Genomic DNA, 24,436 nt, shown 5'->3' with positions numbered 1-24,436 from the left:
TGGCATGACCTTAGAGCGTTAGTTTTCAACAATCGTTGAGTTTTGTGAAAGTGCGGAATAGAGCAGAAAAGTTTGAAGGCTGTGATAGGTATTAAAGGATTTTTGAGACCATAGAGAGAAGCAGGTCGTGCCATTTTCTGAAATTATCGGGATCTTCCATGTCCCCTCTGTTTTCGCTCAATGGTTTGAGAATTTTGTGGAATCTTTTTCTCAAAGACAATACAAGAGGCTTAACATTTGTCGCTTCAGAAGTAGATAAAGCGAGCTCCCTCCCCTCTCATCCTCTTTTTCTTTACCATTGTTCTCTGTTGGCCGCTATCCAAACTGCGAGTTGTTCCGAAGTTTGTCTTTGCTTTTAGCAACATTTAATTTCGCAGATGTTGAGCGCTGCAGATGAAACGATTAAATCTCCCGACTTTGTAACGCAGGAAATCAACACATTATCACAAGTTTTTAATACGAGTGATACATGACTCATAGTTAGGAATATTTGTGTCACCGTTAAGAATATGTGTTACACCGTTACGAGAAGAAAGACAACAATACATAGATCTGCTACTTAACAGTGCTTTCGTAACTAGGTTGAAAATGAGGAGGATCTCAGGTCAACCCGTTTGTATATACGTTGTGGCTATGTTGACGTATAACTTCGACAGATCCACTGATTCTTGGTTATTTTCTTTACTTTTCTTTTTCTTTGTTTATTTCAAGGAGCTACCTTCATATATATATATATATATATATATATATATATATATATATATATATATATATATATATATACAGTGGCGTATTTACGATTTTGTTTCGGGAGGGGCTTTGCTACCTTTCGGGGGGGCTTTGCCTGGAAATGTGAAAATTCTGCCAGATATTTCATTTACTTTACTATACTAAGTAAGATTTCGGGGGGGGGGGGGGCTTAAGTGTATGCGTAAAAAGGAGACGATAAATACAAGATACGATGAATATTAGTGGTGGTGGGTTGGAGTTTAGCGTGTTTTTTTTTTTTTTTTTTTTTTTACAACAAGGTTATATGAGATGCGGAGCTACATCTTAACGGCGATTTGAACCACATGACCTACCGCTGGAATTCGAACCCGGATCTCCAACGTCAATGGGGCGTACGCTAATAATATAGCCACGAAAGAGCTCCCGACGGATGTTAGTATCAAATCCCTAGTTTTGGGGGTGTCTGGGATGACCAATGAGACACCCCGATGCCATTCAACTCCAATTTTAACTCCATCATAATGGGGAGGGATTGAAAAATAACATATCCAAAATGACCATATTAGTGTAGAATATAAAGTTTTCGGAATCGCTAAGCTGATTGGTGAGAGTCCTAATGATATTTAAGCCCTAGTTCAGGCAACAATTGACACGTCAACAGTCTCGGGAATTCACAGGGATATCGCCGAAGGAGCTGCTCGTCATGATTTATTTACTTCACTCATTCCGCTCTCGCTCCTCAAGTAGTATAGAGTTTGTCCTACACTGAGAAAAATCCGTTCTCCGGACAGCGGCATATTGTACAAATATACGGAATCCTTTTGCTTACTACAGAAATCAGTATGGAGCACACGTTATCCATATGCTACATAGGCACTGCCCTTGGATGTTACATCATGCCGTTGCAGAATGTCTCATATGGTGACGTGTTGTTTGCCATGACTCGATATTCGTGTTGTTTGCCACGATTTTGCCACAGTATTTGGATCCCGATCTTATCATATCTCATTATCTTGAAAATTTACACACATCTGGAGTAAAAGGAAGGGTTGCCAGGCACCTCTGTTTTTGATTCTCTGGAACAAGTAATAAATGTTCTTACCTCCGGGAGGGGGGGGTCTCATTAGACTCGCAGCTGAAAGAGAATCTTAAGGTCCAAACAAATAAACATAAAACATCATTAATATCACGAAAACTTATTAAATTGATATAAATTCATTTTCTCTTTTAACGAAGTTCTTAGTATCATCACCTGTTATATAATATTTTGTTTTTTGTTATGATACGCGACTAAAGAACTGTGATTTATATACTTAAGAAAAATGAAATAAAATATTTCAATTTTACATCCCATGATTGTGTTGTGTAAGCTAAAGGATATCGTAATGATGAGAATGAATGAAAGATAGTGTAATGAAGAAAGTAAGAAGAAACAGGAGAATCCAGAGAAAACTCACGCATATGGTGTTTGTCCACCATAAACTCCATTTCGCGCCAGTTGAAAATGCTTTACCACTGAACCCTTCAGGCAGTAGCAAGAATAGGAGAAGTTACAAAATAGTACCAACTACTCTGCTATTTCTAACTCGTTTCTAATATCGCGTAGCAGGCTTTCTATAGTGATAACACAGGAATTAGAACATATGCACCCAAAAGCATGAAATAAAGTAATGACTATAACACCACATCATGTTTGGATCATACTCTTAGGCGGATATATAACCTTGTCATCTGCATTCTGTACAAACTGCACGTCGTTCATGAAGAAAAATATAAATCGGAAATGAAATGCTTCTATTGACTACTGAAATTCATGTACAAAGTTCAAGCGTCTGAGACATTTTCTCAGGTCACCATCTTCTCTCAGATGATGAAATATGGTCCGTATCCTATCATGAAGTTCATGAATGTATACCGTTTCTAAATCATGAATATATCCATGCATCAGGTCACGAGAAAAATGCTATTAAAGTTGATTTCTTTGATCTCAATAGTTAGTGATTTAACGATAATTTATTCTCACCTGAAATAACAGTCACTAGTAGGATAAGGAAAATTGTAAGTGCCTTGTAAAATTCAGAAATCACAAATATAGCTCCAATTTATAAATTTCATTGTGAAGATCCGGGAAAGTAGCAGCACATACATAGACTTATATACTTGTTTCTTTTTGACAAAATTACAACCAATGTCATCAGAATAGATTGTAATTAATTTCTTGATTGCGTCACTGTCATCCAAAGTATTTACTCTGAGAATTACTTGAAAAGATAAACAAATATTTCTAATTTTTGCACACACAGAATCCACCTGAGATACGATCTTCTGTACGATTACATAAAAAAAAAAAAAAAAAACAATATTTCAAATTCTTCTTTGGTTTCTTGTGGAAGTGTTTCAGTATTAAATGAGTTATCTTTCGATTTCGGGATTCAACTTCCTACATTAATATAGTCTAAATTTTACCTTCAAACGTCCGAGAGAATTAATCAAGAAACTTCATTTTTCATCGTTTTCCTGTAAACAAACACCACATTTAATTACAGGACGTTTTAGTAATTCCAGACGGTGCAAGGAAATCATTATGGTGGACACAAGGAAAGACAAACATAAATTATGGGAAGAAAAATAAATAACATTCTGTATGTTCGTTCTTTCTCATCCACCAAATACAATATTTAATTAGCAGCATAAATTTCGAAATTCCACCTGGAAGGTAAAGTCAATATGTTTCACACAGGAAGAGAAAAGAAAATTATTTCCGGAACCCTTAAACATGAAGTCACCAAATTCGGTAGATGGAGCCTTTAATACACAAAATGCAAATATCTCAGTCGCTCTACAAATTTAGGATATTCCATCCTCAAAAGGGGCAGGAAATGCATTACAAAAGGAGGGAGAGTAAGTCAACGAAAACACAATATCTGACAAAGTTCCTTTGTTGTTATCTGAGAAATTAGTGGAACAATCGTTTCTGAATTTCGTGTGGCTAATGATCTCCCGTCATACAATATTCGAGATTTGTCAATGTTTCAGGCTGAACGGAGCAGGAAATTGCTAATGGCATAAACAGATGCTGCATTCCCTAAAATATATTTCTCGTTGCACACATGTAAAGGTCTCTTTCCCTCACAGAACTCTTCAACTCTTCATGACTCACAATTTCGTTTGACAGCTGAACATGTCCATCGAAGGAAACGACGGCGTCAATTTCATTCTGGCAGCTAAATGCAGTTGGACAGCCGATAGACGAATGGGTTAAATTTTCCTAATACTCTTTCACAAATACAGAAAACAAACCATAAAAGAATGACATGTTTCCATTTGTAATTCAGTCGAAAAATTGTGAAACCCTCCACGCTTTCCTTCTCTCATTAGCATGTTGTCCGTTGTGGGTTTAGCCCAGAAATTGGTGAAGCTAAGGGATTCATAATTTATATAATATATATAATTTCTATTTTGTTTCTCAGTGGTTTAAAGTGATTTCCAGGTCATATGGTGATTGCTATGAAATCTGAGAAGAAAATTAATAAATATATTAGAAAACTCGAGGAAGGACTGCGAAGAATATAGGATGAAAATAAACGTTAAAAAGTACTCGTAAATTGCTACAGAGACCAAAATGAAGCTGTTGGTGTCAAATAAAGAAGCAGAGGGAAGGCAATAAAACAGGTGATAGTTTTCGATACCTGGTGGTGTTATTAGTCAGGACATAAATGTGAATATCAAGTAAAAGGAGGGATAGGAATGACAAAGAAGCCCTTAGGACTAAGAGAAGTCTATGTTGTGGGTTCTTGAATAAAGAGTTAAATATTTTATGTGCAGCATTGCACTGTATTGGGTGGAAACATGAACATTAAACACAAGCGACGAAGGAAGCCTGGAAGCCTTTTGAATGTGGGTATGGAGAAGAATGGAGAGAATGGAAAACGATTGAGGTGTTGGAAATAACTGGGGAGAAAAGAAGAAATTTAGATGCAATTAGGAAGAAGAAGAGAAGGTGGTTGGAATATTCGCTGAGCAGAAACCGCATCATGAGAGACATGCTGGAAGGTGCGTTGGAAGGAAAAAGAGGGAAGAGCGAACAGAAAAGTCCTACGTGAAGGCGATGTTAGCTGAGAACGGTGGAAGGTTCTCAGTTCCGTCAAATGATCTAATAATAATGGCAGAACATCGATGATGCTGATGATGATGTATGGTCAAAAGTTATACACTGAACCATAGTATAAATGATTGCTACTGTAATAGTACCAAACAAATTGCTACTTTATAAAGCTTTAAGAAGTTTAGTTGGTTTTAATTTGGGGTTTAGCGTCCCAGTTAACATCGACGCTATATGACACATAGACCTACAGTTTATCATGAGATCCGAACCACATTGAACCTCCCACTGGGAACCGAACCTGTGTCTCCCATGTCGTAAGCATGGGGGAATCAGCTTTAAGAAGAAAACGTCCAAGTATTTTGGTGTGACTAACTCATTTATTACGAAAACTTTCTACGTAACTCATACGGTGGCTCACTGGTCGAGCACTCACCTCTAGCGGATAGTGTCCTGATTCGATCCCTACTCTCGCCAAATGTGCTTTGTGCTAGACGAACACCATGTACATGGCATTTGATGAAGTTATCCGGTTCTCTCCCACTTTCGTCATTCGATAATCTTCATTCCGTCTTCAATAGCTTCGGAGCATAATGGTGGAACGTTAAAGTAAACAATAATGAAAAATTAATATTTTTGTAATATTCTTCGCGTTTGACGAAAATAAAATCACACAAATACCAATTGCTAGATATATTTGTGTAGAAGAAAATGATAGGTCTATACGCCCTTGTAAATGCTTATGCGTAGTTTCTGAGAAAATGAGAAAAACAAATTATTTCGCAAACCACTTCATCTATATTAAGATTAGATTGATATTGAAGTTTCATGAACCTTCTCATTATGTTACTTGCGACATTCCAATTCACAGTGCAGTTAGTTAGATGCAAACCTCAATTACGATTAACACTTAAACTTTATTTTGTACTGACTGAAATAGTCGTTCTTCGCAGGGGAGGATAAAGTTTAAGCATTATATGTATTTGAAGGTAAAGAAGTCAGTGAAATAAATAAAGAAAGATGATGTCAGTGAAATAAATAAATACCGAAAACCAAGACCGTTGACGTTGCCCCTGTCAATAAGCACGAAATAAATAAATAGCGAAGAGCAACGCTTTGGACGTTGCCCCTATCAGTTCCGGGAATAGCTGTTCTGTCCCTTCTTACCTAAGTTTGGACTCAAATGTCTCCGGGGTTGTTAACAGTCAACATAACCGTCTCGGAAATGATGGATTCGACGCTAATATCAGTCATTTTGAATATGTTCTTCTTTAGTTCCCTCATCCTCATGACAATGACACCTAAAGTTAGACCTACATTAGGCATCGTGACTGTTACTATTCACCTCAGCGACACCAATATTGGTAATCTTGCACATGATGCCCCTCGCCTCCCCCAACTCCCTGCAACGGTAGGGAATAAAGTTTTACTTGAATGGCACGGGAACCGTTACTATTCATCTCAACGATGGCGAAAACTATAAATTCAACACTAATATCTGGCGCACATGGTATTTATAATCTCCTTCATACATACATTTTGGCCAGCTAATTTGCCCCAAGTGCTAAAATATGAAGAAAAGGGCTTTGTACAGCATTAGATGTGGTGAAAATGTATCCTTGTACCAAATATGGTATCTCTAAGTCAATCCATGTCGTGCGAAAAGCTGGTGAAAGGCAGACATACACATTATTTTATTAGTAGTAAAGATTTAACCATAATATTGTTCAATGATAAGACATATATCATTCATATACCATATGAAGCTTTAAAAAATGACATACTGAATGGTAAATGAGAAAATCGACAAAAAGAAAGTTTTAGTAAGCTAAAAAGTATATAATTGGTTGCCAAAAAATAATTGAGAGTTCTACTGAAGCAAATTACTGTTCTTAGCTATACTTACGTACTGTATACCATTGCCTCATTGATCTCTGAGCCAGACCGTAAATTGTAAAATCAAGTCATACAATTAGCCGACACACTTTTCACATTTCAAGAGGCGACTGATTGCCGTACTAAAAGGGTGGTTCCCAGTAAATGTTCTTTAAGATTATCAACCTGAAAAAGATTTTTTAAAACAGACAAGTACCAACCTAACCTGGCAATATTGTAGGAACAAGCACCATTATGTTTAGAAGTGCAATGTACATTGAAGTAACCTTCATACCATAGAATATGAAGTGTGAGTATCAAATAGCCATATGAAAGCATGTACCTTAATGAAACTTCGTAATTTTGTTTTACTGTAGTGAGGCATGTTGCAACTCACTTTCACCCATTATACTTAGTAAAAGAAAGAAGATATGTCCAACATAAATCTCATTGCAAACAAAGGTATTTTCTGCAGGTAAAAGAAGAGGTAAAAGTGAGGGGGAGGCCGTACCCCACTATCAGAAAATATCTGTCTCGTCCCTTCACTTTCTGGAAAAACTAGAATGCACAAACAGTGGTAGAGCGTTCACTTCTGGTGCTTGGGGACCCTGGTTCGATCCCAGCTCGCGTCAAGTGAACTTTGTAGTGGACAAACACCGTATGCATGGGTTTCCTCGGGGTTCTCACTTTTCCTCCCACTTTCTTCATTCCACCATTTCACTCATTTCTCATCATCACCGTCTCCTTTGGCCTAACCGGCGGGAGGAAATGCGAGAAACCTGAGAAAACCCACGCATACACTGTTTGTCACCACAAAGTTCACTTGGCGCTACCTGGGATCGAACCAAGGACCCCATGCACCAGAGGTTTCCCCATGAGGAGAAATTAACTGTGTTTACAACCTACCCTGCTGCAACTAACCCTCGCTTCCCGTATTATTTATTTATTTATTTAACAATCACCAGATACAGCTCAGAGGCCATTTTACACTGGATATCCAACAAAACAATAACAATGGAAAGGATTTGGGAAGGTATCGGTCAGGGCCTGTTTAGTAGGTACCATCCCGGCATTTGCCTGATAGGACTGAGGAAAACACTGGAAAATCCCAGTCAGGATTGTCGGCAGCGGGATTCGAACTCACTACCTCCCGAATGCGAAGCCAACGACCTATAAGCTGCCTCCAAAAGAATACCTCTTGTCTCAGCCTCTCCTCCCCCAAGAAATTAATGCTGGCGTCGTCACGGGATAGAACACAACTACTGGCGGTGACACGTTTCGTATAAGATGAGCACAATTTCAAATTGGTCGGATCTAAGCCCATCAGCCGTTTATATAGTTCACGCCTGCTACTTAGCAGCAATTAATTCATCATTAATAATTTTTAGTACAATATAACATTTTATTAATAAATCAACTAATCTGATTTTGTTTGTTTTCATATTTTTTTTCAGCCACCACGAAACTCCAATATCTCCTGGCAGATTAGCTCAATACACGCTGGCTCTCAACGCCATCTGTCGGGATCCTAGGGACTTCCATAATCACGACCTTGTAGGTAAGTGTTCTTTTGTTTTTTCCTCTGTGTTACCTCCTCTGTTCCTCTGTCAAGCTCTTAAGAATTCGTTCGGAAATTATCATTTTTACAAAAACTAAATACGTTTTGTTCGCTTTGTCCCCATTGCTATGCTACGCCAGGCCCGTAACTAGCGGGGTCTAGGGGCAACCTCCAAAAGTTTTACTGTCCCCCTAAAATTTTCACCATAGGCTTGTAAATGAACTATAATATGTTGGATCGGTCCTCCTAAACTCTACCGACTCCCCCCCCCCCTATTTTTTGGGCTGGCTACGGGCCTGCGCTATGTATTTTACTTTGTATCATGCAAATTTATCTTAACCACGCTGCTAAAAGGAGTGCTAACTCAAAATTACAAAATTGTATATGAAAATTGATTTCTGCCTATTTGCACGCTCGTGTGTGTAATTTCATTTTTTCTTTATTTCAGTTATGTGGAGAAATTTTAAAATATTTTTCAAACAATATGTTTTTTTCTTCAGACCAATTTATATACTGGTTTTCCACACGCAGTGAACGACATTACAAATATTGTTCTGTTCTCTATATTGTGACCCACATATTCTGAGATGTATCTTAAAAGAACTAACAGGGAAGCCAATACATGTCAATGGAAGCCACTGGATAGTTGTCGTATATGGATGTTTGAACCAGCGGGGATCCAAGAGGGTTATGGTGGGGCGACTGTTGCCCCAAATCTACCTTTCTCTTCTAAATTCAGTTAATTAGGATGCCTAAGCTATTAATTTTATCCTATCCTTTCATATCATATTATCAGCCTATAGGACTACTTTATCCCGTTTTGTTATACCATTAGCTCCTACAGCAGAAATCGAAACATTCTGTCCGTATTTTGAGACTCCGTTGATCCTTAAGAAGGCGATCTCCCGCCAAACAATCCTGGTGCATCTGCTATTGGACTGAATCTATCCTTACCTAGTACCTAGCATATTACGATCGGCAGGCTTTCTGCTTTATTCTATTGTAATCAAAAGAAGAAAGTAAATTTTCTTTTGCAATTTGCATGTTTAAAATTTCCCTTTCTGTCTACAAGTTTCCCACCAATACAACAAATCCAGAAGGAACTGAAGATTGTTTTACAAGTGGAGTTTATGTCACGATACTTCTGTCTGATACTTAACGTAATTTCAACACTTTCAACAACAGCCTCATAATCAGTGATTATTTCAGATTTCCCCGGGAGGGACTTAAAATAAACGGGGGGAGGGTGTTAAAGTCATCCATCCTACTGCGAAAATACTAGTAACCCAGTTGTTGTTGAAACTTTAAGTTGTTGTTGCTATGCATGTATGAGTGTAAACTAAAATAAATCGGCAACCCTTCTACAAAAAATATCTGTCTCTGTCTTCATGTTCTGCCTACGGGTCTATAGCTTCCGTATCACAAGTGAAACATTCTACTGATACATGTGAACAGAATTCATTTTCAGTATCAATGTACTAAGGGGGGGGGAGAGCTTTAGCTGGGTCACCTGACCTTTTGTAATGCCACCCCCATGCCGTAATTGTCGATGGACAACCGATGGGCAACTAGCGACATGTCGCCAAAAATTGCCCCAAAATTACTTCCCCAAAATATGTTACATCGCCCATATGCGTAATTTGTTTATATTAACGTAAGTATAAAAAACACACGAAAAAAGTACCGCGGGGTGAGCGCGAACCATTACCCTTAGGATCACTAGGCCCGCGATCTTCCGACTCGGCCATGGAGGCGATGAAGAAAGCATCTCTTGTAGAGAGAGAGAAATCTTTAAGGTCTTTATAATTTGGCTAATCAGAGTGCTCTTTTAACCGTGTGTATTTGACGATAACCGTTTGAGATTAGACAAAATGCGTTCGCCATGTAATTTTATAACAAAATAACGCGCGTTTGTTTACTTTATTTTATGGTTCTCCCATATTCACTTTCTAATGATCGGTGACAGTTGCTATCTAAATTCATACAATTATACGCACTCATCTCAAGATTTTTCACTTCATGATGTTGAGGCAGGGGTTACTCTTGACGCCCAGAGCTCACTTTAGAACAATTCGTCAGGGAAAAATAATATATAATAATAACCGGATGCACATGACTGGCGATAGTTTGTGTTTGTCCCTTCGCGATTCTCCGCGACGAATCGAAGGAGCGCGGACCAAAATGAAGTTTTCGCTGCTACGCGGTAAGAACTCCAACACCACCATTCGAGATATCTGTTTCGATTCGACGAAACCCTGTCACCAGTAGCACACTAGCGGGAGTCTTTCGACGCGTCGCTATATCGACGATCGACATTTACCGGCAAGTGGGCCACTAGGTGTTGGCGATGTTTACGGCATGGGGACTGTATTGGACGATTGAACAACCTCCTTCGAATCACGGATTTATTTTTTTTTTATTATCTTGCAACACTGTAACTGACATTTTCTAATACATTTTCACTGAGTGCAGTTCATCCAATGTAACATCTATATTTGTTTCTAAAGTGAATTTAAACTTCAATTGCATTCATGTACTACTGGAAATAATAATAATAATAATAATAATAATAATAATAATAATAATAATAATAATAATAATAATAATAATAATAATAATAATAATAATAATGATAATAGTGATGATAAGACTGTTGAGCTGGCGACTTACTATTTGTAAGAATAATTTTTATTTATTCATTCATTTCAGGATCTCTACAGCATCATGAATCAGAGCTGGAGTTCGAATTCGCGCTTTCGTCATTGGCTGTGTGTACATCAGGAGCTCACGTAAGAAAGCGACAAATACACCGCCTGCTGGAAATTGCTGAAAACAAAAGCAGCCTCCACAACGTGGGTAAGTACAGCATGCCCTTTCTTAGATCTGCACATAACTAATGACGAGGGTATTTTCAAAGTTTTCGACCTGATCTGTAACACGCGCCATTGGTAATAAGCATACAGTGCCATCTATGGAAGAAATATTGGATTAGTTGAGCTCGCATAGTGCATGGCAATAGTCTTGTCCACACGTTGTTGTTGTCAAGGCTGCTGTGAGAGATTGTGGCTTCGAGAAGATTCAGTTCACCCTACAGCCTAGATTTGGAACAACGCTTGATTCAAATGACTGCCACGGCTAAAATGTTGAAACTGATGCATTATTTCTTCCATAGATGGCACTTCATGTCATGAGTAGCTTATTAACAGTGCTGCGATGTTTCACTGTGAGGCCACAAACTTTTCGAGATACCCTCGTAGAATACTACACGAACTAGTTATGCATTCGTTATACAAGGTATTCTTATACAACCGGCCTTCGTTACACAGGGTGATTCTTGTAGATCCAGTCAGACGCATTCCACTTTTGATCCGATCAAAATGACGACATATTGATCTGTTGGCTTCGTGAAGCCAAATGAAGTGCAGATGGTCCGACAGGTGGTAACAGCTATGTGGAAAGGTGAGAGCATAATTCAAGGATACGAAATGATATTTCTTTCCCGACTGCATTATGTCTAATGGGTTCTCACCCCCAATATACTCGGATTCATTTCTGTATGGTTTATCAAAGGGTAGGATGCATATAAACAAACTCAGTACGTTACAACAGATGATACTTCAACTGAAATCAGGAGCATCACCGGAGAAACTCGGCGGCGAGTCACGGAGTGGGTACAGTGTGCACTTTCAATACCTCATTTGGTTACTAAGAACATAACACAATCAAAGGAATCTTTTGTCCAAGTTGCATTGCTATGTATGCGTGATATTTAATATTGGAGCTAGCGATACGAGGTGGATATTTTTTTAAATCAGAAAATTAGAACTTCTGCAGTGATTTTATTTTGATTTGATTTACTGAGTCAAGTATGTAATGCAGAAATTAAAAACAAATATACGGAAACAAAACTTTTTATATTAATCGTTATGTAAGCCAATTTATACCTTATTAAATGCTCACTAAAGCTATTCAATACAATATTCTACAATTAATTCACAATTTGAGAAGTTTTCCTATTTACAGTTTAATATCAAATCTCCTTCGTTTCTTTGCAAGTCCAGTTATTCGAAAAGGACAGCAAACTATCCCAAGACGATATTTCGCACGTGATGTTTCATGCCTCAGTACAGATTAAAAGCACCCCTCACGCACGGTGCGTGTGTGTGAGAGAGAGTTTGCGTATTTTTAAAGATACTGGACAAATGAGAAGCAATAATATATATATTGGAAATTTCATCAACATTTGTCTGCAGTGCTGCTGTATAAGATAGGCCAGGTTAGTTTCGGGAGGGGATTGGGCCCCCTGTGCTCCGCCACTGCTGGAATGTTATAATTTTTAAGTACTGATACATGGGAGCGGCATAATAGGAATGGATGACGTGCATGAACATTGGGGAAAAAGATATTTCATGACAAGAATTGAAACTGATTGAAGACTTGTAGAATTCAAATAAAGTAGTCAATCCAGGGGCGTCATTTAGGGGAGGCAGGGAGGGGTATGAGATTTATATAGATTTTATCAATAATGGTAGTAAGTCAGCGCAAAACGCGAAATTTTACATATAACAAGGGGTCTTGCCGCCCCCGCCCCCCAAGCCAAATCTGAAATGACGCTACTGAGTGAATCTGACTAGGAAGAAGTTTGATTTCCATCGAGAGTTCAAATGATTCATTCTTCGTTCATTGGCTTGTTGGTGAAATTGGTCTATTTCGTTTTAATTACAAATAAACATTTAATCCTGTTAAAAGTAAAAACAAAAGGAAGCAATGACCCTAGACAAATTTTGTTCGTAAGGTCTTAAAAAGATAAATATAGTTATAGTTTCTTTATTATAGATAGCTCTTAATATTTAATTTCTTTGGCAGATACGCTATCAATGGTTCTGATGGCCCTGAACTGCATTGTGCGGGAACATAAAAACAGGAACTTGGACCATTACGTTCGAAAGCCATTGCAGAGCCTGGTGAAAGAACAGAAAGCAGATGGTAGTTTTGGAAGCCTCCACAGCACAGCGCTGGCGATCCAGGTACCGTATGTAAAATACCTCTTTCCCTTAATGCTGCCACGTAGCGGCCATATATCAAAGCTTGTTGTCTTCTTCCTTCTCGCTTTCTCTGAAAGCCAATGCGGTATCCTGCAGTCATCTGAATTCATCAGCGGAGTTTCTCCTTCACTATTTTACGTCTATGCACTATTCAATGCGGTTTATTCGTCCAAAGACATGCTTCTTGCCATAACAGAACAAAACACAAGAAGGCTGCATACAGATAACTCTGCTGGTATGTGTTACAACATGATATTTAAATTTGAACACCCAACCTCGCATACTCACATGACACAAAGTGCTACATTGAACTCTTAGATAGAGAGGAGAAAATTAGCCAAAGCAGTTTAAGAAGTATGGGTAATTAAAACTTTTTTATACAGGTTGTCTCAAAAGTCCCCTTGCGAGCCGTTTGGGCTGTACACTCTTTATGCACCCAATGTTAAATGAAAATGCAACGTTGTCATTTACCTGGACCTACAACATAAGTAAATGAAGTTACTGTATTTTATGCTAACCTATCGATGGTCAGCCCTCATTTCAAACAGCAACTTCATTTACTTATGTTCTGGGTCCAGGTAAATGGCAACGTTGCATTTTCATTTAAGGCTGTTGCTACCTCTTCGCTGAGCCGAGTTTTCCCCTATCTAATAACATTGGAACTTTTTTCGTGTTTTTCTCAGCAAGCATTGAACAAATCCTTACAAAAATTTGCATGGAGTCAGGTCGATAATAAAGGATTCGTTATATGAGCTTATAACTTTACTAAAAGCCTCTAATTAAGTTATTCATTCCTCCCTTTTTTTCATGTGAAGATTTGCAACAGTGCGATCTCTGTTCCTCCCTGTTTGTGTTAGCAGCGTGAGGGAAATTCGGGCTAGCCATTTAAAACAGGTTTTTAACTTTGTCCATATCACATCTGTAAAATGAAATTTTCTAGACCTCTCGTCTTTTTCGAGGACAGATTTATGGCATTGAGAAGGAGTGGGCGCTTTTCTTTGCTAAACCTATTGCTTTTAGTATATTCGTCTAGTCTCATTCGGAATGTTTGTGGTTACTTTCAAACGTAGCAAGGTGCCTCTTGCATCTCATGTATTTCAGTCTTACACCTGGTGATTGGTTATACAAATATAAATTAGCAGACAATAGCAGATAAATTTCCTGTGTGGGGGCCACGGTAGCTCAGTGGTAGAGCGTTCATCTCAGGTAGTGTTGTAAATAAAAAAAAAAACCGTTCGTATTTTTTCAGAAATGTACGTATTTTTTAGAAAAAAACATTGCCTCTCGTTTTTTTTCTAAATTTCGTTTTTTTTTTTTCAAATAACCATTTCTAATGCATCTTACGTCTATTTAAGTATGTAGGTATAATCACCGTAAATGCAACATAAAATAAACGCTAGATACTGATACGCTACAAATATTTTACAATTTACATGAATGCCATACCTATTAACAATTCGGGTTTCAGCAGTTTTCATCAATATCAACTAAGAAATAAAAGTAGAAATGAAATTTTGTTTTTTCGTGAAAGCAGGCCTTTAATAAGTACGAAAATAATGTCACGAACAGTATAAAATTCAAATAACTTGTCTAAAGGTAAAAACTAATACTAATTTGCCTAATACTATTTTTCTAAATGTCATAAATAACACTAGTTAACAAAGGTTTTGTTACATAAAAGGAAATACCTGTTCTTAAAGGAACTTTTTGCGCTGAATTCGAATATGCACTCGGTTTTTCTCCATCACGTACGATTTTCCCGTAACAGAGGGATTTTCGGGAAAATCCCTCAAAAATTCCCTTTTCGTTTATTTTACACCCCAAGATCTTGTCCCCTTGCATATACTAACATAGAAATTATACCTAAGTATACTTTGATTTATATTTAACAAACCCTCCAAGTTTCGTAATAATCGCTTTATTCTTTCTAGAGAAATAAATATGTTTGTATGTATACTGTGTGTACTGTTTATTGCACCTTATAGTAATGCTTTCAGATCTCTTAAGTTGAGGTAAAACGTTTTGCTTTATTACCACAAACACATATATAAAATATAATACAATATAATTTACAAGTGTGACAATTTACAATAAACAATAATACAAATGTACCAAAAGGTCATGAAAAGACAATCAAAACTATCACAATATATGAAACTTCCATTGGGTTACAAAAACGTACACTACTTCCTTCTTTTGTAAGAAATGTTGCATTCTCTAACAAGACCCCAACAATAGTCCCCCATCATTGAAGGATCCCATCGTCCCTGGTATCTTTTCTCCATTGCCATTATATCTTGGTGGAATCTTTCCCCCTGTTCGTCGCTGAGAGCACCTAGGTTAGCAGGAAAGAAGCTGAGGTGGGAGTGCAAAAAGTGGATTTTTAAAGACATCCTACAACCCAACTCTTTGTATTTCTGTATCATGTCCTATACGATTTCTGTGTAACTCTCAGCTTTGTTATTGCCCAGAAAGTTGCGCACAACACACTTAAATGCTGTCCAGGCAGCTAGCTCAGCACTGTTTAACTTGCTGTCAAAGCTATCATCAAGCATTAATTTCCTAATTTGGGGACCAATAAACACTCCCGCTGAAATCTTAGCATCACTCAGGTTAGGAAACTTATCTCGCAAATACTTGAAACCTTCACCAGATGTGTCCATGGCTTTGACAAAGTTTTTCATAAGTCCTAACTTGATATGAAGTGGCGGTAGTAATATCTTATTAGGATCTACCAAAGGAGCGTATTTGACGTTGCATTCTCCAGGTACGTAATTCACTCTAGGTTCCCATTCCTTCACTTCATAATGTTTGTCATCAGCTCGGCTATCACATAAACATAAAAAAAACATTGGTACTTCGTGTAACCGCACTGCAGTCCTAATAAAATACCAACTACCTTGAGATCACAACATATTTGCCAACAATGGTCCTTGTAATTTATAAGATTTAGCAAAGTTGACATGGTGTCATAGGATTCCTTAATCTTCACTGAGTGTGCAAGTGGTATAGAAGGTTTTTTATTTCCATTATGTAAAAGGACAGCTTTAAGGCTGACCTTTGACGCGTCGATAAATAACCTCCATTCTTCTGGAACGTAAGGAATTCCTAGCTCCGCCATCAACCCATTTATATCCGTACATACGCACACATTATCTTGCATTGAGAAATAGCTTGAAAATTGAACATGCCTTTTCCTGTACACTGATATGTTCGTTTCTGCATCCAATAAGTTCCACTGCTGGAGCCTTGATCCCAGAAGTTCCGCCTCTTGTTTTGTCAGGTGCAAATCACGGAGTAGGTCATTAAGTTCACATTGCCGGGTGAAATGTGGCTCGCGAACACAGTCAGGGATGAACGTTGGATCCTTGGATGTACATGTTGATGTCGATGGTTCATCAAGGTCATGATCATCATCAGAGTCTTTTGGCCATATCTCTTCCCAGTTGGTAGGGGGCTCGGGAAGTGGAAGTTCATCCCCGTGCGGAATAGGTCTAATTGCGGATTTAACGTTGGGATAACTTAACTTGCTTTTTTTAGAATGTCCCTTAACTACTGTGAGACAAAAATAACAATCATCCAGATGGTTTTTGGGTTCTCTCCACACCATTGGTACAGCAAATTTCATGAACCTCCGTTTCCCTTTGGCCCATGCAAGTAAAGTGACGTAGCACGACGCACAAATTATGTTGGGTGCCCAAGTTTTGTCCTGATCTCCCACACGACATCCGAAATATATATAATATGCTAGTTTCACCGATGGCGTAATGGATCTACACTGTCCTTTAACTACAAACTGGCCACACACATAACAAAAACTATTTGGTGAGTTAACACACGAACGCCGTCCTCTTGACGCCATTGTACTGATCACAAACTAAACTTCTGGTCTTAGTTGGGTATAATGCCGTTAAGATCAAATATGAAAGCACTCTTAGCAGCAAAGACAACTTTGAAAGTGAAGTAGTGTTAAACCACACGTCAATATAAAAATGTACAAAACTCCCTCACCAGGTGTCAAGAACACAAGAAAGAAAGAAATGCGCGGGGGGAGGGGGGAAACGATACCGTAGTGGAAAATTCAGACTGCATTAGTTCATTGTTGTCAACAATGAGTCTGTATTCCATTCTTTCTTTCTTTTGCATTCTGTTACATTTGATAACAAATATTGATAACCATTTCATGAACAAAACGAAAAAACTTGGAGAATTGTATATATATGTATTAAGATATACATATACTGTACGTTTTAAAAAAATATACGTTGGAAGTACATTCTATTTTTATACACGTTTCTAATTTACAGAGAGCAATACAAGTGTGTTGTTGACTATTGTAAATATTCATTTTTATGTCTGTGTTTGTAGTAATAAAGCAAATCGTTTTTACCCCAACTCAGGAGATCTGAAAACATTACTATCAGGTGCAATAAACAGTGTACACAGTATACATACAAATATATTTATTTTTCTAGAAAGAACAAAGCTATTTTTACGAAACTTTTAGGGTTTATTAAATATAAATCAAGGTATACTTAGGTATAATTTCTATGTTACTATATGTAAGGGGACAGGAGCTAGGGGAATAAAATATCTGAAAAAGGGAAATTTTTGAGGGAATTTCCCGAAAATCCCTCTGTTACGGGAAAACTGTACGTGATGGAGAGAAACCGAGTGCATATTCGAATTCAGCGCAAAAAGTTCCTTTAAGATCAGGTGATTTTTCTCATGTAACAAACAAAAAGTTTAAATTTGTTAACTAGTGTAATTTGTCGACTAGGCAGAGCCGACTCTACCATACATGCAACACGTGCATTTGCGTGGAGCGGCAAGTTTGGATGGTCCGGTAAAATCTGTCATAAGTATATTATTTAAATTAAATATTTCTTGTTGGAAACAGACTTCACGATGATGGTAGTTACATTTACTAAGCTGACCTTCTATTTGAATACTACATTCATAAATTATGTTTAGGTTGTATTAGTTTAAGGCCACATGGACAATGCTAAAGCAAATGGTCGAATAAATCCGAGCACAAATTGCTTGATTGTTGCCAAATGCAAGAATTCAGTTCTCGAATAGTAGTGAATATCTGTTCCATTTAGTAAGTTATCACAGTTTTGATATGACAACTAGTCTTGTTTTTGTCAGAAACAAGTTCCTTATCATTGAAGATAGAAACAAGTTTTTTTTTGTTTAATGTTAACAGATGTAGTAGAAAAATCAAGAAATAAAGATGAAAGAGCTAGTTGCACTGGAATTGTAAACTAATACATTGAGATTGAAGCTCGATATTAAATTCTATAAAAAGGATTACCATCTTTCCTATGCAGGTGTGTTTACTTTATCTTTCACTAACGTAATAGATTATTATTTTTTAAAAAAAGACACAACGGGATTGCATTTTTAGTAAATATTTAAGCCTTTCTGAGTGCAACTGCACTTACTTTCACCTTTGTTGTTCATGCTGGAGTAGCATACTTAAAATCATGACTTTTAAGATTTGTTCTTTCTGGAGAAAGGGGGAGGCTGCAAATTATGCCATTGCATGGGGCGACAAATTGAGTAGGACCGGCCCTGATGACATGTATATAAAAGACATGAATATAGGATGAGACAATTTGAAGTAATACAGGGTGTTTCAAAATTAATATTAGGGTTTTGAAACTTTGTAGTATCTATTACAATTAACTTACAATTATAAATATTATATCAAATGAAAGAGCAACTCAAACAGTTTTGTACGCACGCATGTACATGCATTGTTTCTTCTGTCTGCCGTTAGAAAGAGCAAGCAGCAAAGATGTAGACTAGAGAGCAGAAAGTTTTTTGTGTTTTAATAAAGACTGAATCTGTACAGTGCAACAGTCTATGTGCAAAGAATATTAAGGAGACGCTTGCAACTACGTCCTTATCGTTTGCAGTTGCTACAGGTCTAAAGCCGACAAACTACGGTTTACGTGCCAATTTCGCAAGTGAAATATTGCTGCATAACAATGAAGATTTTCTGGATCGTGTCTTCTTCAGTGATAAATCGACATTTCACCTAAGAGCTAATGTGAATACTCATAATGTTTGTATCTGGCCGTCAGCAAATCCTCAGGAGATGGTACACTTGAAACGAGACTCCCCTAAATTGAATGTGTTTTGTGCCATATGGCGGAAAGTTTATGGGCCTTTCTCGCCTATCGACTAGATGTGTGCCGAGTGACAAATGAATCTCACATTGAACACTTGTAGCAAATACTGTTTGAGGTGCTCTTTTACTTGATGCATTGCTTATAATTGTACGTAAAATGTAATAAATACTACGAAGACTTAAAATCCCAAAATTCATTTTGAAACACCCTGCATTTCTCACCAACGGTGTTGGAACTAAGTTGTAAAAAGGAGAGAAAATTTTACTTATAAAGTTATTGTTTACAACAACGATATTATTATTAGTCGAGACTATAACTATAACAACAACACGAGTTAGTAGTCAAAAAAATGTAATAAATGTATACTCGGTTGCCCAGGTAGCCAAAGTGGCACACACGGGTGTGTCATTTGTTTAATCCGCTCCTGTGTGGACACTAATTAAGATATCGGGATATTATGCTTGCAAAATATGGTTGGACTATAGTTTATCATATTATTTTTTTCTTCTGGTGTCGAATTTCCTTCTCAGATTTCACCCCAGTCAAAAATTCGAGATTTTTTTTAATTTCGAATTTCCTTTACTTCTTTTTTCCCTGCAGCTTCCTTCGTTGTAGAAAGACCTCCTTATACTTGTCAGGTAGATATCTCGGATGGCTACCTAACTGTTGACATCAATTTGACGGGCTAGCGCGCAGTGTTGCCAATTAGGGAAATTAAAATTTTCCTAAATTTGGGGAAAAAATTAGAAATTTTTGTTTATAAATCCGTACCTATGCGTCCGAGAGCAAGTCAACTTACGCCAATCGAACATTTGTCCTTACTTAACGAACGCAAGTACAGATCGTTACAATGGGGTAATTAGGGAACGCACGAAAAATTCGTATTTAGGTTCTAACCCTTGATTTTTCTAGTTTTTCCCTACTTTTCTGTTTACCGTAATATATTTTTGGTAATTAGAAACTTCATTCCTTAAATATCGCCATAATACTTGTAGGATATATTAGTGGTGTACCAATGTTTAATTTAAGATAGTTTGCGTCTGTCTGGTAGCAGTGTTGCCAGCTACAGAAAAATTTAATTCCAGATTTTAGTGGGAAATTTTGGAAAAACTATATGGTTTGTCTCTATTATTTCCCTCTTGTTGGCTATATCGGAACAAACGTACCAGTATCTGGAAGTCTCGTCTTTGCTCTACACAACGCACTATAGAAACTTTCAATAGGATAATTAGGGGAAGTACAGTAGACCTTGTTCTCTAATTGGGAAGATAACTGTGATTTTTTAAAGGTAGAATGAGATATTTTTTTATTGACATGCTTACTTTATTAAATATCGTCACAATACTTGTGGGATATATTAGAGGGATACCAAAGCTTATTTTAAGATAGTTTGTGTGTGTCTGATAGTAGTGTGTCCAGCTACAGAAAATTTTAATTCCAGATTTTAGGGCAAGTTTTGGAAAAAAATCCCTTTTTTATTTCTATTATTTCCTTCTTGTTGGCTACATTCGAACAAACGTACCAGTGTCTAACAGCCTCATCCTTAGCCTACACAACGCACCATAAAAAGTTTCACTAGTATAATTAGGGAAAGTACAGTTGAGATTTATAATAAACCATGTTCTGTAAATGGTAAGAAAATGGTGAATTTCTGAGGTAGAATGAGTTTTTTTTTTTTAATTTCATGCTTACTTTGTTATATATCGCCATGATACTTGTAGGATATATTCTTCGAGTACTAAGGGCTATTTTCAGATAGTTTTCGTCTGTCTGATGGCAGTGTTTCTAGCCAAAACAATTAATTCCCGCTTTTAGATGAAAAATTCGGAAAATTTCCCTTTCCTCCCTCTATTATTACCCTCTTACTGACTACATTGAAACAAACGTACTATTAGCTGAAAGCTTTCTCTTTGCCCTACAGAATGCACCATAAAAAATTTCAATAGGATAATTAGAGAAGCTGTAGCCCCGGCATATTTGATTCTTGTTTGTGAGTCGTAAAAAGTGTCAAAATTTCATGTGTATGACAGAATTTTTCTTTCTCTCTTTGGATGGAAGCAAGCGACTTTAGGATTTCACTGTACCTTTCCAACACACCAAAGATTTTTTAGGTGACTTGAACCCATATAGCAGCAGTGGTACTAGATACAAAAAAATTTGAAATTCGGTTAGGGATTTTTTTGTAAATTTTCACCCCTACATTTCCCTCAATAATTTCCCACCCATTGGCAACAGTGCAATGCAACTTACACCAAAAAATAGCCACATCCATTTTCTAAAAAACAAGGCCTTAACCATATCAATCGAATGAATGGTTTTTGAGCAATAAGTCACTAACTGAAAATGTGGGAAAACGCCAAAAATGGCCTGGGGCCGAAAGGAATAATCACACAATTTTGCTAGTATATAGGTGCAAAGAAACAAAAGATTTGTAAGTTACGAGGGCTTCGACTCAAGTTCTGTTGATTATTTCAATAATCTGCGACGTAAATCAATAAATAATAGTTGCCAGAAAAAAAACAGACATTTGAAAAAAAAAACATGAAAAAGAACGATGTTTTTTATTGAAAAAAAACTTCACAGAAAAAAACCCGTTTTTTTACAACACTAATCTCAGGTGCATGGGGTCCTTGGTTTGATCCCAGCTCACGCTAAGTGAATTTTGTGGTGTACAAACACCGTGTGCATAGGTTTTCTCGGGGTTCTCCTGTTTTCTCCCATTTTCTTCATTCCACCATTTCATTCATTACTTATCATCACCGTCTCCTTTAGCCTAACCGGCATAATCGTGGGACGTAAAACTTACAGATTTCATTTCATTTTCAAATTTCCTGTGTGAAATAATAATAATAATAATAATAATAATAATAATAATAATAATAATAATAATAATAATAATAATAATAATAATAATAATAATAATAATAATAATAATAATAGGAAATTCTTTGCACAATAGATTGTAACGAGCAAGGAATATCAGTGCAGCTTGGCGCTAGTAACTTAGTTAAAATTTGTGGTTACCACATCGATTCCTCCTTGCCGGTGTTTCCCTGACCGGAGACTGGCCGCGCTGCCGACACCAGCGGGGTTTTCACGACCAGCGCTCTTTGACTTTTGTAACCTCACGGCACGGGAACAGGTAAATCAGTGGAGATAGCATTTTGGAATAATTATATATATGTATATGCAGGCCCGTATCCAGGAAGGTCTAGGGGTTCGCTCCCCTAAATTTTCGCTGGCCCCATTAAACTTTTCACGGTAGGCTTGCAAATGAACTATAATACGGTGATAAACTATGATATGGTTGGATCGGGGCCCCCTAACTTCAGCCCCCCTACATTTTTGGGCTCGCTACCGGCCTGTATATATGTATTTGAAACTGTGAATAGTAGTATAGAATGTTTATGCTAAATAATAATAATTTCATTTTTACCACATACGAAGGAAATTTAGAAATAAACTTTTTTTTTTTTTTGTTACCCAAATGTGGTCTTAGCGTGAATGCTGTCGAATTCTATTCCTAGTGATGACAGATTTTTCGTTGTTGTTTCAGTATCGTGAGGCAACTGGGAAACTGTAGAACTGACCACACATTACCCTTCTAACAGAGCACATTTGTAGGAGAAAGTGAAGTGTAATATCAGTGATTCTTTTACTACATAAGAAAACATCTATACGTAATGAAATATGTACTGTTAATGTAGATACAAACGTCATTTTCTTGGTAACGTCTTTTCTTGGTTATTACTTTTCGAAATATGAATAGGGACTTATTTCTTGATAACAGGGAATAGGGACTTATTAGTGCTAGCTGCTAATAATAACCTTGTAACTTACGCATTCTAAATAAGAAATATGTATTTTTCATTTTCAGATGGTGAACGCGAAATTTCATCTATAGCTACAACATATAGGGTCTATATAAATAGTACAACAGGGAGCGCGGTAGCTCAGTGTTAGAGCGTTCACCTCCGGTGCTTGGGGTCCCTGGTTTGATCCCAGCTCGCGCCGTGTGGACTTTGTGGTGGACAAACACTCGAAATGGTGCTCGTGGGTTTTCTCGGGGTTCTCCCGTTTCCTCCCATTTTCTTCATTCCACCATTTCACTCATTTCTCATTATCACCGTCTCCTTTAGCCTAACCGGCATAATCGTGGGACGTTAAACTTAAAGATTTCATTTCATTTTAAATAGTACAACACATATTAACAGAATAATTTTAATTTTATGCATTATTTTTTCATGCTTCATTTTAAAATATAGGGCTTTTTTGTTGAGGTACACCAATTTGTCAATGTCATACATATTAAACTAAAGCATTACCGTATGAGTATAAAAAATATGTGATGGAATACTTTGTTACATAATGCCACAACATTATGTAAATGAAGTTATTAAAAAAATAAATAAACAAGCAGTATAATCACCGAAGCACTATTCACAATTTAAATATCTATGAGCATGCTCCAAAATCCTACATTGAAGTTTCTACATTGAAGAAAATGTAAACAAAATTCACAAGGCCACGTTAAACATAAATACAGGAAAAGTTAAATAAAAAAAATGTTATTAGTAAAATTTCTACTCTTCCCCTCCAAAATTATGTCTCAAATCAAGTAAGTAACTTGCTTAAATTATACTGGTCTACGACTTTTTAATTTTGTTGATAAGTGGCCAAAGTTACACTCGAAGTATTGGCTTCAATCAATACAAATAAATCAAACAAAACACTAACATTTCACATTTATTTATACGATGAATATGTCATAGTTAAAAAAAAAAAAAAAACAATTTTCATTTCATGTATAAATTTTAAAAGAAATAATTCGGTTTCAAATGTTACTTTCACGCAAAAAAAAAAAAAAAAAAAAAAAAGAAAGAAAGAAAGAAAAATATACTATGGCAAATTATAGTGAGAGTACAGCGTTACAGTACATAAAAACTATTTTTTGTTATATTATACTATGTACATTGTAAAATCAAAC

General features: G+C 36.9%; 1 protein-coding gene across 1 annotated transcript in view; it reads left to right on the top strand.

The window, feature by feature from the left end:
- The window catches only part of LOC145692621 (uncharacterized protein CG3556), a 375,007-nt gene that overhangs the window by 315,975 nt on the left and 34,596 nt on the right, over window positions 1-24,436 (top strand). The window contains exons 4-6 of the mRNA XM_081767946.1: window positions 8,161-8,264; window positions 10,974-11,120; window positions 13,131-13,291. Coding sequence (XP_081624072.1) covers window positions 8,161-8,264; window positions 10,974-11,120; window positions 13,131-13,291 — 412 coding nt within the window. The remainder of the gene's footprint in view (window positions 1-8,160; window positions 8,265-10,973; window positions 11,121-13,130; window positions 13,292-24,436) is intronic.

Source organism: Thermobia domestica, chromosome 8 (assembly GCF_964235325.1).
Source record: "Thermobia domestica chromosome 8, izTheDome1.hap1.1, whole genome shotgun sequence".
Lineage (NCBI taxonomy): Eukaryota > Metazoa > Arthropoda > Insecta > Zygentoma > Lepismatidae > Thermobia > Thermobia domestica.
This window is presented reverse-complemented; position numbering and strand designations above follow the sequence as displayed.